General features: G+C 50.5%; 1 protein-coding gene across 1 annotated transcript in view; it reads right to left on the bottom strand.

The window, feature by feature from the left end:
- KCNQ3 (potassium voltage-gated channel subfamily Q member 3) overlaps positions 1 to 1007 on the bottom strand; it is a 141725-nt gene extending 140718 nt beyond the window's left edge. Inside the window, exon 1 of the mRNA XM_036437538.2 lies at positions 318 to 1007. Within this exon, the coding sequence (XP_036293431.1) occupies positions 318 to 721 (404 nt within the window). The 5' untranslated portion in view covers positions 722 to 1007. The remainder of the gene's footprint in view (positions 1 to 317) is intronic.
- Between the last annotated feature and the right edge of the window lie 13123 nt (positions 1008 to 14130).

Genomic DNA, 14130 nt, shown 5'->3' with positions numbered 1-14130 from the left:
CTTCCCTGGAAAAACATCACATCATTCTCTCCAGCCTGGTACCACCAGCCTCCGGAGAAGGTGTCCTCGATGTGCAAACACGCCGATCCAACCTCCCAATGGTCTGAGGGACCGACCAGGCTTGGACCTTTTTTCAAGCCTCGGGGTCCGACACCCCAGAGCGGTTAACGGACACAGCCCAGACCGGCAGAGGCGCGCGCACTGGGGGGCAGGCTGGTCTCCAATGCCATGCCAACCCCCGAGGCAGTCCTCCTCTCAGGCCTGCGCCCCAAATCCCAACCTGCGCCCAGAGGCGCCTCGAAACGCCAGGTACTCACACGAGCGCGTGGTAGAGCAGCGCCCAGCCCCGCGGCCTCTCCAGGGCGTCGTAGATCAAAGTTTGGAGGCGCCGGCACTTGGCGTGGTTCCTCTTCGCCGGGCGGCTCAGGGGGGTCCTGGCCAGGAGCCCGAGGCCCTGCGGGGTCCTCCGGGGGCCCTCGCCGCGGCCGCCGCCCTCCAGCAGCAGCGTCCCGTCCCTGTCCGCGCCGGCCCCCAGCGCCACGGCGACGTGCTCCGCCTCGCCCGGCGCCGGCCCCGCTCGCCGCTCCTCCTCGCCGGCCGCGGGGTCCCCTCCCGCCGCGGGGTCCCCCCCGGCCGCCGGGCTAGCGGCCCCGCCGCCTCCGCCGCCCCCGCCGCCGCCGCCGCCCGCCGCCCCCGCCGCCCTGCGCGCCTTGAGCCCCATCGGCCGCGCCGCCTCCGCTGCTGCTCCGGGAAGAGGGGGCGCTCGGGCTGCGCGGACCGGGCGGCGGCGGCGGCGGCTGCAAGCCCGGGAGCCCCAATGCCATGATCCGCGCGCCCTCCCCGCCCACCGCCCCGAAAGCAGGCACAGGCGGGCCCCCCGGAGGTCGGGGGAGGCCGGGCGGGGCGCAGGGGGGTCACATCCCGCGCGGGTCAGCGGCGGGACCCCGGGGGGCGCGGGAGGGGGGCCGCGGGAGAGGAGGGCGCGGGCGGGCGCGGGGCTGCCCGGGGCGCTAGGGCGCGCGGCGGCGGCGGGAGCCTGGCACCCGCGCTCCCGGGCGGCGGCGGCGGCGGCACCCAGGCCGGCGAGCCTGAGGCTGCATCGCAGGGTATTTACCAGCCGGTGCCAGCCGCCCGCCCGCCGCCGCCTCCTCCCGCCTCCGCTCCCACCGCCCCCTTCCTTCCCGCCGCTCCAGCCCCGCCGCACCGGCCGCCGAGCCGCCGCCTCCCGCACGCCTCACCCCGCGGGGTGGGGCCGCCTGGTCCCGCCCCGCCGGCGCCCCGCCTCCCGCGGCCCCCACCCCTGCGCCCCGCGGCCCCGCGCCCGGCCTCTCCGCGCTCCCGGGGGCGCCGGGCTCTCCCCGGCCGAGGGGAGGACGCCGGGAGCGGGCCTCCCTCTGCTCCTCCGGGCACCGCAGCTCTACGTCTTCTGTCACCTCCCGACCCGGGGTCTGCGCTTCCCGAGTAAAATCTAAGCTGCTGGGTTGGCCCAGGCCCAGGGCACCGCGAAGCCCCCCGCGCCCTGGTGGTGACTGGCTCCCGGTTCCCTTGAGTTCTTGGTTCACGGTTGGGCGCTTGCCTCCCTGGGCCCTGGGCCCTGGGCCAGCCCAGTCTCTGCCAGCCTGGGCGAACCAAGGGCTGGGGACCTGGGCAGAGCACGGAATCCGAATCCTGGCTTCTCCCTTAGCTCCTAACCCGTGCTCCTGGCCCTCCTTCCCTGTGCAGCCCCAGTTTCTCATTCACAGAATCAATGACTAAACCTTCAGGCTCCAGCTTCTACCCAGTGGGCAATGCCCCCTGACCAGGTCCTGGGAGGTTCCTGCGCCCACACCGCGTGTATCCCAGGGAAAGGTGGAAGCAGGGACAGAAAAACAAACAGAAGCCGTATGACTGCCGCTGTGGGCAAATGCTGTGAGGGGACAAACTGGTGTTATGCTGGACGTGGGAGCTTCTTTATATGGACCTGTCATCCTCAGAAGGCTCATGGCAGAGGTGACATTTTTTAAATATATATTTTATTGATTTTTCACAGAGAGGAAAGGAGAAAGATAGAGAGCCAGAAATAATGAGAAAAAAACGTCAACCAGCTGCCTCCTGCACACCCCCCCACTGGGGATGTGCCCACAACCAAGGCACATGCCTCTGAAGGGAATCGAACCTGGGACCCCTCAGTCCCCGGGCCAATCAATGCTCTATCCACTGAGCCAAACCAGTTTTGGTGGCAGAGGTGACATTTTAAGGGACGGCCTAAATGACCAGCTGGATCAGGGATGTGAATGTCCAGCAGAGCCGTCCTGGAGGCGAGAGGACAAGCGCCCGGGTGAGTGAGGCGTCCCTTGAGCTTAGGGAACAGCAAAGAGCAGAGGAAGGTGGGGCCACAGGGCATTGGGGCTGGATCTTGTAAACCACAAGCAAGGGACTTGAGGGTCCTGTAGATGGGGCCTAATTCTCCCTCCCTCCCACCATGGCACTGAGGTGGTTAGGGAAACCTTCCATTCCTGCAGCGCAGAGATGCCTTTACTTCCCACCCTCTCCCCTCGGTCTGAAGGTTGGGCGGAGGAGAGGGCCATGAGCAGGGCCAAGGCAAGAACCTATTGTGGCACATCAGAAAGGAGTGGTCAGAGGGCCTGGGTTTGCCTGGAGCAGTTAGCCACGGAGGGTAAAAGAGAAGGGAAGGAGAGGCGAGAGAGGAGAAAAAGGAGAGGGAGGAGAGATGAGGGGATGGGGAGGGAAGGGGAAAGTGTAAGTTGGTGTGGGGAGAAGTGTCAGAGGGGAGAAACTCAGCTAGTTCAGAGCCAAGGAAGGGGGAGTTCCAAGAAGGGAGCTAGCCCAGCTGGTGTGGCTCAGTGGTTGAGCCTCAAACTATGAACCAGGAGGCCATGGTTGGATTCCTGGTCAGGCACGTGTCAGGGCTGCAGGGGCATGCAGAAGGCACCAATCAATGACTCTCTCTCTCATCACTGATACTTTTATCTCTCTCTCCCTCTCCCTTCCTCTCTGCAGTCAATAAAAAATAAAATTTTATAAAAAGAAGTTAAACTATACTACAAGACTAAAATAATTAAGACGGGGTCATATTGGCCCCCAAATAAATTGCTTGATGCAACAGGAGAGCTTGCCCAGAAAGTGTCTGAGAACTTAATAAAATAAGGAGAATCATAACAACCTGATGAAGAAAGGTTAGCCATTCGTCAGCGGGCTGCTGTGTGGATTTGTGAGGATTACAGGCAATAAACAGCGCAATGCTCCACATGCAGAAGGACCCTGTAAATGTTATGGATAGACTAGTGGCCTGGTGCACCAATTGATGCACATTGAAAGGAAAATAATTAGAAGAAATATTCTAATATCACCCTTTCTTTATAATAGAAGTGGCAACCAAAGTCATGATCGACAATGAGAGATTGAAAGACACAGGTGTGTCTGGCACCAGTGAGAGCTTTATATGTATCATGTATGCACGAGTCAACTTAACCATATATATAGATAGATAGATAGATAGATAGATAGATACACATATAGATATAGATACAGATATTAAACTTGCTTAATTAGACCTGCTTTCTGATTTAGCTAAACTTTTTCCAGTCTAGTGAAGCACCCCAACTTCGCTTTCAGGAAATTGTCAGCAACACAGCAGTAATTATCAACACCAAGCAGATTATTATTGTAGATGATGCAGGGAGAACAAAGGGTAAGATATTTAACTGCAGCAGTGTTTGACTATATTCTGCACAGTGAGAAAACCTGGAGTCATTTTCAAGGTCCACCATTTCTTACTACTTTTCGGTCGAGTCACGTTTCTAAACTTTCTAAATCTCCACTGTCTTGCTAATGACTTGCTAAGCTACCGAGTCTCCTATCTACCTACTCCAGGACTTCTGTGAAGATCAAATGAGATGAGACATGGGAAAACGCTTCACAGATAGTGTGAAATGTTTGCACCTGGCTATAAAGTAGGGGTGTCGAACTCAATCAGAGAAGGGGCCAAAATCTAAAATCCAGCCTAAATCGCGGGCCGAATGGTTTACTGAACAGTCATAAACTGTCATTGTGATGGAAACTCAGCGGAGTGCAGTGATGACAGCGCGGTGCGGGCCACATTGCAAGGCCTGGCAGGACAGATTTGGCCCGCGGGCCTTGTGTTTGACACATGTGCTATAAAGCAAGTCCTGTTCCTGGGCTGAAGAAACTGCAAGGAGGCTAGCTGTCACTAGGGAGAGGAAGCCCAGTGTTGCTACGTAATGTCATTACCCAGCACCCACAGCCACCATTTTCAGGCTGGGCTGTGGGCTGCATTTTGCAGTGTGGGGTCTCAGCAGCATTGGCTGCAATTTGGTGGGCTGCCACTCTGGGGTGGTGGCGGGGCCTGTGTCCCACTTGGGGGAAGACGAGTGTTGCTTTGTGGGTGCCAGGTCCATGGTTCCCTTTCTCTGTAAATGGCCAGTGCGCATCACAGCAGCTCCTGGTGGTCAGTGTGTGTCATAGTGATAAGTTGGAAGGTCAGACACTTAGCATATTAGCCTTTTATATATATATTATCGTTCAGCTATACGCTGGAGTATAGTCACTCAGTGCAAACCCCAGAAGGGAGCAAAAGCCCAAATCTAATGGGTTTGAAAAGCTCCCAATGGAAGCTGGGCACCCCAAAGTTAGCCCTCCACCCCCAACACAGCAACACATACATGTGCTTCCTGTCCCAGCCCAATTCCATTTCCCTAGGAAGCAAGTCTGCCCTTCATATGTGAGCGAGCTCCTTTTCTGAAGTCACCCTTCCCCCTCCACCCACTCCCAGTTTACTTATTGGGTAGATTCATCACTCTGTCCACTTGTTCCTACTTCCCACTAAGCCAGAGCAGGGACTCGGCAGCCTCTCCCTGTAGCCTAGAAGGATGCCTGGTACATAGTAGGCTTTCAGGACCCGTCACAGCATGAATAAAGAAGAATAAATGAATGCAGGACGCAAAACCCCCAGAACATTCACTTTATGTCTGTGTATGAGATCTTTGTTGTGGTGAGTGTTTATTCTGAGGGAGTTAGTAATTCTTGCAACCTCAGGAACTTAGTGACAAAAACATTCCGACAGACCTTAAAAAGTCTCACTAGGTGGGCATCAGAGACTGGTGTCAAGGATCACGTAGAAAGAAGGCCGGCGAATTCATTACTGTGCAATTAATCAAAAGTTCAGGTTTCCAGAATGCCCGTGTGGCCTCTTGGGCACATGAAGAGGCTTCTATTCTGACACGAGCCACCAACTGTCAAATGTGAACATTTTAAGATCAAGTTGCAGGGGCTGTTTTCATGCCTCCCATAAAGTGTGAGTGAGGAAAAGTCAATTACCAAATTCATAGCCCTGACTCAGTGAAATCCAGTGAACTGCCAGGGTCATTTGCAAGCTGATTTGCTTCAGTGGTTTTATAAACCAGGAGAGAGAGTTGTTCAGAGGGGGGTTTGGAGATGTCGTGAAAAGCCCGGCACACTCTGAGCGCTGCCCGGTGGACTCTGATATCACAGAACTCTAGAGGAAGGTCCCAGCTAAAGGAAATCAGATGCCCTGCATCCCATGGGAAGGAGCCTTTCATGAGGTCTAAAGTCCCTGAGAGCCTCCGGTACCAGCTGGGCATGGTACCCAGACAGGGTTCAGTGGCCGGTTATTTACAAAGGCCCGGAGCGGGCATGGCACAGCTCCTGCAGCACACCTCACCGCAAACAGGGAGCTCAGAGGTGAGCCCCAATGTCACATCTGCCCCGGGGGCCCAGCCAGTCACCTGGTGGCAGGCTGATTACATTGGACCTTCGATCCTGGGTGAGGGGCAGGGAGCTGTCCTCACAGGAATGGAGGAATCATCTAGATCCCAGACTGCCTCCCCTGCCCGTGGCGCTTCCACCAACATCACTGCCTGTGGACTTAACATCCTTCTTCACCATCACAGAATTCCAGAGAAATACGCTTCTCACCAAACAGGGGATGTGCCCCTGGTTAGACACCCACCTCTGGGAGGAGCAGGGAGACAGGTCTTGGCCGCCAAGGAGATGCCCTTGGTTCTTCGGAGGAGAGGGGCAGGCTTCCATTTGGGTCTTGCAATAATCTAGGCCAAAAGGAAATATGTTTAGAAAGGACCCTTCCCCTATACGTATTTTTTACTCTAAAAATCCTCAGCTTTGCTGCCCTCTTCTCTCCCTCCATGCCTCTGCTTTGTGGCCTTTTCCCAGACCTCATCTCACTCCCCATTAGGGCACGTGACCTCTTGCTCCCCTCAGGCAAGGCAGCTTCCTGGGCATGAGACAGAAGAGGGGCGCCAAAGGAAGCCCTTGCCCATGTCCCCCAGAGGATGAGGTGGGGAAGTTAGACCCCCACTCAAATTCTAGTCCTGGCTCTGTGACCTTGAGCAATTGGCTAGCGTTCTATCCAGCCTCAGTTACCTGTCTATAAAATGAGTTCGTGCTTCCTACCCGCCCTGCCTCAGACTTGGTCTGAGCACCATTCGGAGACCCCTGCTGAGGCAGAGCTTTGCAGCCTGAGTAATTGACCACATGACTTGCAGGCGTCTAGACATGACTGTGGAAGGAGCTCCAGTCGAACATGATGGGGATGAATGAGCTCCAAGCCCATGGCGCTCACTTCCACTCCAGACGGCAAGAAATGAAGGACTTTGCTCAGACGGCTCTCAGCTGGAAAGAGTGTTTCCTCTTCCCTTCCCTGCATTTGCAAGTCTTACATTCGCAATAGATTTTCATCTATTTGCATGCTTCTTAATTCCATTTTCATCTTTTTCTTTAAGGGATTATATTAGGTAAAATATTCAATTCATCCGTTTAAAGAATTCATTCATTCAGCTTTTCAGGGAGCAGTCCTGATAGCCTGGTTTATGCATTTGCATGCTCTCTCTCTCTCAGAAATGGGAGGGGAAAGGGAAAGGAAAATTGAGTAATTGATTCCATGTTTACTTGAACAGATGAGATCAACAATGCAAACCAATTTGCTAGTCTCTATTGTCACCACATGCCAGTGGCCCGGCTCATTCATCACAGATGCTCGCTCACCATCATCACTTAAATTTATTGAGTGCTTACTCTATGCCTGGCACTGGGCTAAATGCTTCATATTTATAGATTTAATCCTAACAACAAAGCTCTGCGATAGGCATGATGGTTATTGCCCTGTGTGTCAACCATGCTGAAATGGCCCTTAGGAAGGTTAAGGACCCTGCTCAAGGTTACATGGTAAGAAATGATGATCTCAGGAGTCCAACTCAGATGCTCTCACTGGGCAGCCTCTGCTTTTTTAATCGCTGCGCCATATTATTTTGCATGTTCCTGAGGGAAAGTTCCACACATGCAAAGACTCGTCAGAGTGTGCAGGAGGCAGCTGGTCAATGTTTCTCTCTCATTGACGTTTCTAGCTCTCTATCCCTCTCCCTTCCTCTCTGTAAAAAAATCAATTTATATATATATATATATATATATATATATATATATATATATATATATATATATTATTATTATTTTTATTATTTTTAAGGGCAGAGCCTGGAGTTTCCAGGACCAGAGGTTCAGAAGGTGGAGGCCAGCGTGAATGGAGCAGGGGTCACGTGGGCAGGCCTGCCTGTGTACCAGGCTTACAAACAGACTGACCTCGGATGCTCCAAGCACAGAGTGATGTGTCCCAGGTAGTTTCGGAAGGGCTTTCTGAGGACTATGGCGGTGAGGCTGGGAGTGGGAGAGACTCATCAATGAGAGCAGTTACAAGACTGTTCTGGGAGCCCAGCTGAGAAATGTTGGAGGTCCAGAGGAACGTGGTGGCAGATCCTGGAGAAGAGGGGGTGCTGGCTACAAAAGGTCTTCAGGAAGGAGAGTCCCCAAGAATTGGAATCTGGAAGGAGGCGGGCTGGGTCATGGGTCATGTGACATTTTGGAGGCATAAACAGAGGCACCCAATGTCCCAGCCCCCCTCCAGCCTGACTGTGGTCCCCTGCTAAGCTGAGCGTTCCTCCTGTGGCTGCAGTAATTGGCTGGCTGGGCAGTCTGTTCCTGTCTCCCCTTCAAATTAAGCTCCTTCTCTTTAGGGCTCTATCGTTAAAACCCCCTGTTTGCCGAGCCCTTTACATATTCCAATGACCCACTCCTTCCCCTGCTAATGAGCCCGTGGCCCTTCAAGGGCGCCTGGCCAGGAGCCTGCCTGAGCCAGAGAGGGCTGAGTGCGGAGTGCAGACACCATTCACCAGGCCTCCTCACCTCCTGATGGACTGGACCTTTGTTCCTCATTACCCATCCCCTCAGGCAGCCCGATGCTCTGATGCTCCCTTTACCCTGGAGGGGAGACGGAAAGCTCCTTGGCCCCTGGCAAAGCGCTCTTACTGAGATCATAAAGCACCCATTGTATCCACAGTCTCTCAAGTCCAAGGTCTCCCTCATTTCCATCAATGATTCTTTGCAGAGGGGAAGCGGATGCCTGGGTGCTAAGTAACCGGACAGAGGATTATGGGTAGCTGCACAAGGATGCAGAGGAGGGAGTCAGGCTTCTGAGACAGTCTGCTCTGGGCAGGAATCCTGTCCCCGAAAAATGCTCCGTGTTTGACCCTGGACAGGTCACATAGCCATGCGCACCTCAGCTGGAAGATGGGAATAACAATGACCTTGAGAGGCTGTTTCAGGGGGGGAGAGAGTTAACATTTGTAAACCTGAGGCATTTAATATGTGCAACTGCTAGGCCATGCCTACTAACATATTCATTATAATACATGTTATTAATGTGATATCCAAATTAGGAGAGAGCTTTGGGGTGGCAAGTCCAGTGTTGGGCCACCTGTGGTGACAGTGATCCCCATTTTAAATCGCAACCCAGGTCTCATAATACACACATCACTAACTGAAAGAGGGCCATCCTGACTCTGATGATCCTTTCTGCTGTTTGCTGTTCCATCGCTTATAAAGTGCTGACTTCAGCCTGCTTGTTTGCTAGTGCTGCCAAAAGAAACAAAAATCCACTACAGACTGGGTGGCTTGAACCACAGAAATTGATTTTCTCACAGTCCCAGAAGCCAGCAGTTCAAGATCAAGTTGTCAGCAGGGCTGGTTTGTTCCGAAGCCCCTCTCCTTGGCTTGCAGGTGAGCTGCCTCCTCGTCGGGTCTCCTTGTGAATTCAAATGTCCTCTTTTTATTTAAAAATATATATATTTTTTATTGATTTTTTACAGAGAGGAAGGGAGAGGGACAGAGAGCTAGAAACATCGATGAGAGAGAAACATCGACCAGCTGCCTCCTGCGCACCCCCTACTGGGGATGTGCCCACAACCAACGTAAATGCCCTTGACCGGAATCAAACCTGGACCGACATTCTATCCACTGAGCCAAACCGGTTTTGGCCAAATGTTTTATTTATATATATATATACTGTATATATCAATATATATATATTGATTTCAGAGAGGGAGAGAGAGATAGAAACATCAATGATGAGAAAGAATCATTGATTGGCTGCCTCCTGCACACCTCACACTGACTACTGAGCCTGCAACCCGGGCCTGTGCCCTGCCCAGAATGGAACCATGGGTTCGGGTTTCAGGACCTAGGCTTCAATCCCAACCTTGACCAATGTTCTGGCCAGGAGGCCTTGGGAAACTCTGTCAGTTTTCTCACACTGGACTTCCTCTTCAGGAAAACGGACACCTTAATACATCCACCTCATATGTTGTGGTGAAGTTCAAGCTAACTATTATAGAAAGACCCAAAGGACTCACTGTTGCATTGTAGAATTGTTTTGGGAGTCTACATTTGGTTGCAAACCCCTCTGTCACTAAGGACCCAACAGGTGACATAAAGTCAAGGATCTTATATAAAGTGTAGTTTACAGCACATAACACAAGAGGGAGCAATTTATAAATAGGTGGCAGGCATGATTGTGATGATGGTGATATAAAGAGCCAAGGGGAAGAACAAAAAGAACTAAGGGAAGGAGGGGGAGACTCTTGGTCCCCAATTCTGGGGCATCAATGCTGTTCCCAATCGCTAGGCAGAATAAAAGACCCCACTGGGACTGAACCTGTTCCACACAGCTTCCCTGTTCCATGATGTACTTCCCCTCAGGTCTCAAGCTTTCTCTTTGGGCAATGCCCCAGGGGTTGTTACACTCCAAACCCTTCTTCTTCCTCTTTGGTTATTTCCCATGAAGTGTTTATTATTTATTATTTGTGGCAAAAATAAGAATAAAACAACACATGAAAATAATCCATTAGCCGAAACCGGTTTGGCTCAGTGGTAAAGCGTCGGTCTGCGAACTGAAAGGTCCCAGGTTCGATTCCGGTCAAAGGGCATGTACATTGGTTGTGGGCACATCCCCGGTAGGGGGTGTGCAAGAGGCAGCTGGTTGATGTTTCTCTCTCATCGACGTTTCTAGCTCTCTATCTCTTTCCTTTCCTCTCTGTAAGAAAAATCAATAAAATATATTAAGGAAAGAAAATAATCCATTACATAGTAGATAGCATTTATCATTTGCATGTGCCATACTACAGCAATCGTCTTTTAACTTGAAATATTTCTCAAAAGTCGTCAAGTAAAAGGATCCCTAAGGATGATCTGCCGTGAGTATTCTGTTATTCTGTACTCCCCGCTTCCCCTGCATAGTCCTGCAAACCCAGCCCTATTTAAGAAGCATGTTCCTCAGCCCACTTTCAGGGGCAGGGGCATCCATTTAACACCCCAGGTGACAGCCACGTTCCCCCTACTATTGGGAGATGATGTCACAAAACCAAGTATCTGAATGAGTTGACGTTTGGCTAGCCAACCATATTTTCTTCCACTTCTGGAAAGAGGGGGCAGATGGCCACAACAGGGCTAACATCAGCAGGGACCAAGGACTGTAGACTTAAGGAGCTCAATTATCAGCTAAAAGAACTCCTACTTAGTCAAGAAATTGCACATATCCTAATTTTGCAAAATGTTCATGGCAAGTGTTGTGTATTTCCACACAGCTCTCAAAGACTGATGCCAGGCTTAATGGCTGGAGATGTCCTTCAGATTTTCCATCTGCCTGAGAAGAGGTCTAATGTGATAACAAACAGGAAATCGACTGACGGAGGCACATGCAGTTCTGTTCAGAACCATAAACTGGATAAGGCTGCTGACACTGCATATTAATTAGCTGATCCTTTCCTTTCCAAATTAAGAGCTCAGTTTTGCATTACTTCCACGGATGTGAAACTTGGCTCCATGGTTGCGGATGCAAGGGGATCTCATTCACTAGATATTTTTGGAACACCTAAGAGTTTCTAGGATCTTCCAGGCTTGGCAAGGGACGAGGTAAGAGGCAACCTAAACCATGGAAAATCTCTCACTATCTAGGAAGATGGTGGAATAAGATAAAGCAAGAATAAAAATGATTGCAATAGATTTTTCCAGAAATAGCTTGGCTTTTCCAAAGCTTTTGGTATGATTTTATATTGCAGTTATTGGGAGTCTTGAGACATGGGAGAAGGGATGTTGAGTGAAAAACGTTAGTAGAGAAATATCCACAAAGTACTCTCATGGTAAACCCTATACATCATGGAAATTTAAAACTGGAAGAAACCTTATTGGGGGGCATCTTTCAGGATATCTGCTCCGGGTGAGAGAAAGAAAAAGTCAGTGAAGACTAGAGGAGCAAGAGGGGTCCTTGGTTATGCTGTGACATTTGACCCTATTAGTGGGAAAAGATTTGAACTAGGAAGAACCCAAGCCCTGGTTTTGTTCTGCTACTTGGCTGGGTGACCTTGAGCACATCATTGCACCCCGCTGAGATCAGTTTCTTCACTCTTAAATGAGACATTTGCTAATCACTTAGATTCCTTACTTCTCATAGTTTCCATGGTTTGGATGACACAGACTCTTCCTACAGTGAAGAGGAAGCAGCCTTGGGGTTCATCCCTTCCAGCCCACTCATCAATCAGGTAAGGTGCAGAAGGCACCTGAAGGAGACCTTCCCAAAGGTACCCCCCTTTTCTCTGAATACGTTTATAGACTCAGAGGAAGGAAAATATGGCCTCTAGAAGAAAAACTGATGACAAATTAATCAATTCATCTCTGTCTCAAAATAGTCAACTGCAACTTTAATTGATTTCAAATAAAATATGTCTGGCTTTATGAGGGATATTAGACTGTTGAAAGTGATATTTGCCTCACACATGAGGATTTACTAAGAAAAGCTAAGCTTCTGCACAAATGTTGCTTCCCCTGCTCATCGTGTCCCCAAGGCTAGCTCATCCTCCTCAGAGTATGCCCAAAGCAATCTTCCAAAAATGCAAATGTAATTACGTCCACACAGCCCTGCCACCTGAAACATCTGTGCTCAAAACTGTTCAACGGGCCATTTCCAGAGGGAAACAGACTAGGGCCCCTGGATCTGGCCCCCACCCACTTCCTCCAGCCTCTCCTGCCGTTTCCCTCTGACTCCACCTGCCCACGCCTGCCCTACTCTGAACGTATCAGGCTGCTTCTAAGCCTTCCTGTCTTTGCTCTTCGTTCGTCCTTGAACAGCTTTCCTCACCTGGTGCAACAGGCAAACATCTACTCATCTTTCCGGACTCAGATAAGCATTACCTTCCCTAGGAAGTCTTGTCTGACCTCTCTTGTCCCAGTTGGGTTTGTTGACTTTCTCCTTGGTGACTGTTGAGACTATGCCCTCCACAGGCCGCCATTCTTCTACCCAACATAGCAATTCATGGCATCTATTGTATTTATTGTTGTTGTTTTCTTCAAATATGTTTTTATTAATTTCAGAGAGGAAGGGAGATGGGGAGAAAGAGATAGAAACATCAAAAATGAGAAAGAAACATTGATCAGCTGCCTCCTGCATGCCCCTATTAAGGATTGAGCCCACAAACCAGGCATGTGCCCTTGACTGGAATTGAACCTGGGACCTTTCAGTCCTCCGGCTGACACTCTATCCACTGAGCCAAACCAGCTGGAGCCACTGTATCTGTTTCTTTACTTGTCTAACCCCCAGCTCTAGACAAAAAAAAAAAAAAAAAAAAAAAAAAAAAAAGCTTCTTCAAAGCAGAAAGTGCTATACTATTTCACTTTGGAGTCCCCAATGCCTAGCATGGTATTTTCATTAAGTCATAATACAAATGTATTGAGTTCCTTCTCAAGTCCCTGAAGTTTGTTAGGCACAGGGGCTATAGCAGAGTAGTAGAGACTGATTGTTGGCCAACTTCCCCTTCTTCCTACATTTTCTTTCCAATCTGGGCGCATAGACACCCAACTAAAGAGTACATCTGCAGACTCCCTTAAAGGTATGTGGTCATGTGAACAAGCTGTACCTAATGGGATATGAATGGAAGCGATGTGTTAACCTTCAGGGTCATGATCTTAAAAGGAAAGGGAGCCCTCCCTTTCTCCCCCGTCTTCCTGTCTGTTTGAATGCAGACTCAACAGCGGGAGCTAGAGCAGCCACTGTGGGTTATGTGATGGCAGAACAGCTTAGAAGCAGGCAAATCTCCCTTCACCCTCAGGCCCTCCCACCACCTCTGAACTTACACAAGAAAGAGAAATTAATGTGTGGCTTGTTCAAACTAATGTAATTGAGGGCCCGTCCATTCAGACTGCTGTAAGAAAAGAACAGATGGGGTGACTTAGAAACAGCAGGAATGTATTTCTCACAGTTGTGGAGGCTGGAGGGCCCAAAATCAAGGCTCTGGCCAAGTTAGTCTCTGGTGAAAGCCCTCTTCCTGGTTCATAGGTAGTCCTTTTCTCACTGTGTCCTCACATAGGAAGGGCTGAGGGAGCTCTCTGGGGTCTCTTGGATAAGGGCACTAATACCGTTCATGAGGGGTCCATCCTCATAAACTAATTTACTTTCCTAGACCCCACCTCCTAATCCCTGCATACTGGGGACTAGGTTTCAACATATGAATTTGAGCAGGAATAGGGGGACACAAATATCCGGCCTATAGCAGGGCCTCTTTGTTACAGCAGCTGACCCTATACCTTGCTAATAAATACAAATGGATTCTCTATAGCAGACATGACCTCTTTGCTGATTGGACTTGTTTAACACAGACTCTGAGCACATGGCTTAACAAAGTGAGTGAGTGAACTATAGTTCAAAGTATAACCAAAACCAATTGGAAAAAAAAAAAAATAAACAGAAACCATTCA

Source organism: Pipistrellus kuhlii, unplaced genomic scaffold, assembly GCF_014108245.1.
Source record: "Pipistrellus kuhlii isolate mPipKuh1 unplaced genomic scaffold, mPipKuh1.p scaffold_m20_p_14, whole genome shotgun sequence".
Lineage (NCBI taxonomy): Eukaryota > Metazoa > Chordata > Mammalia > Chiroptera > Vespertilionidae > Pipistrellus > Pipistrellus kuhlii.
The sequence above is the reverse complement of the archived record's forward strand: the minus strand, read 5'-3'. Positions and strand labels throughout refer to the sequence as shown.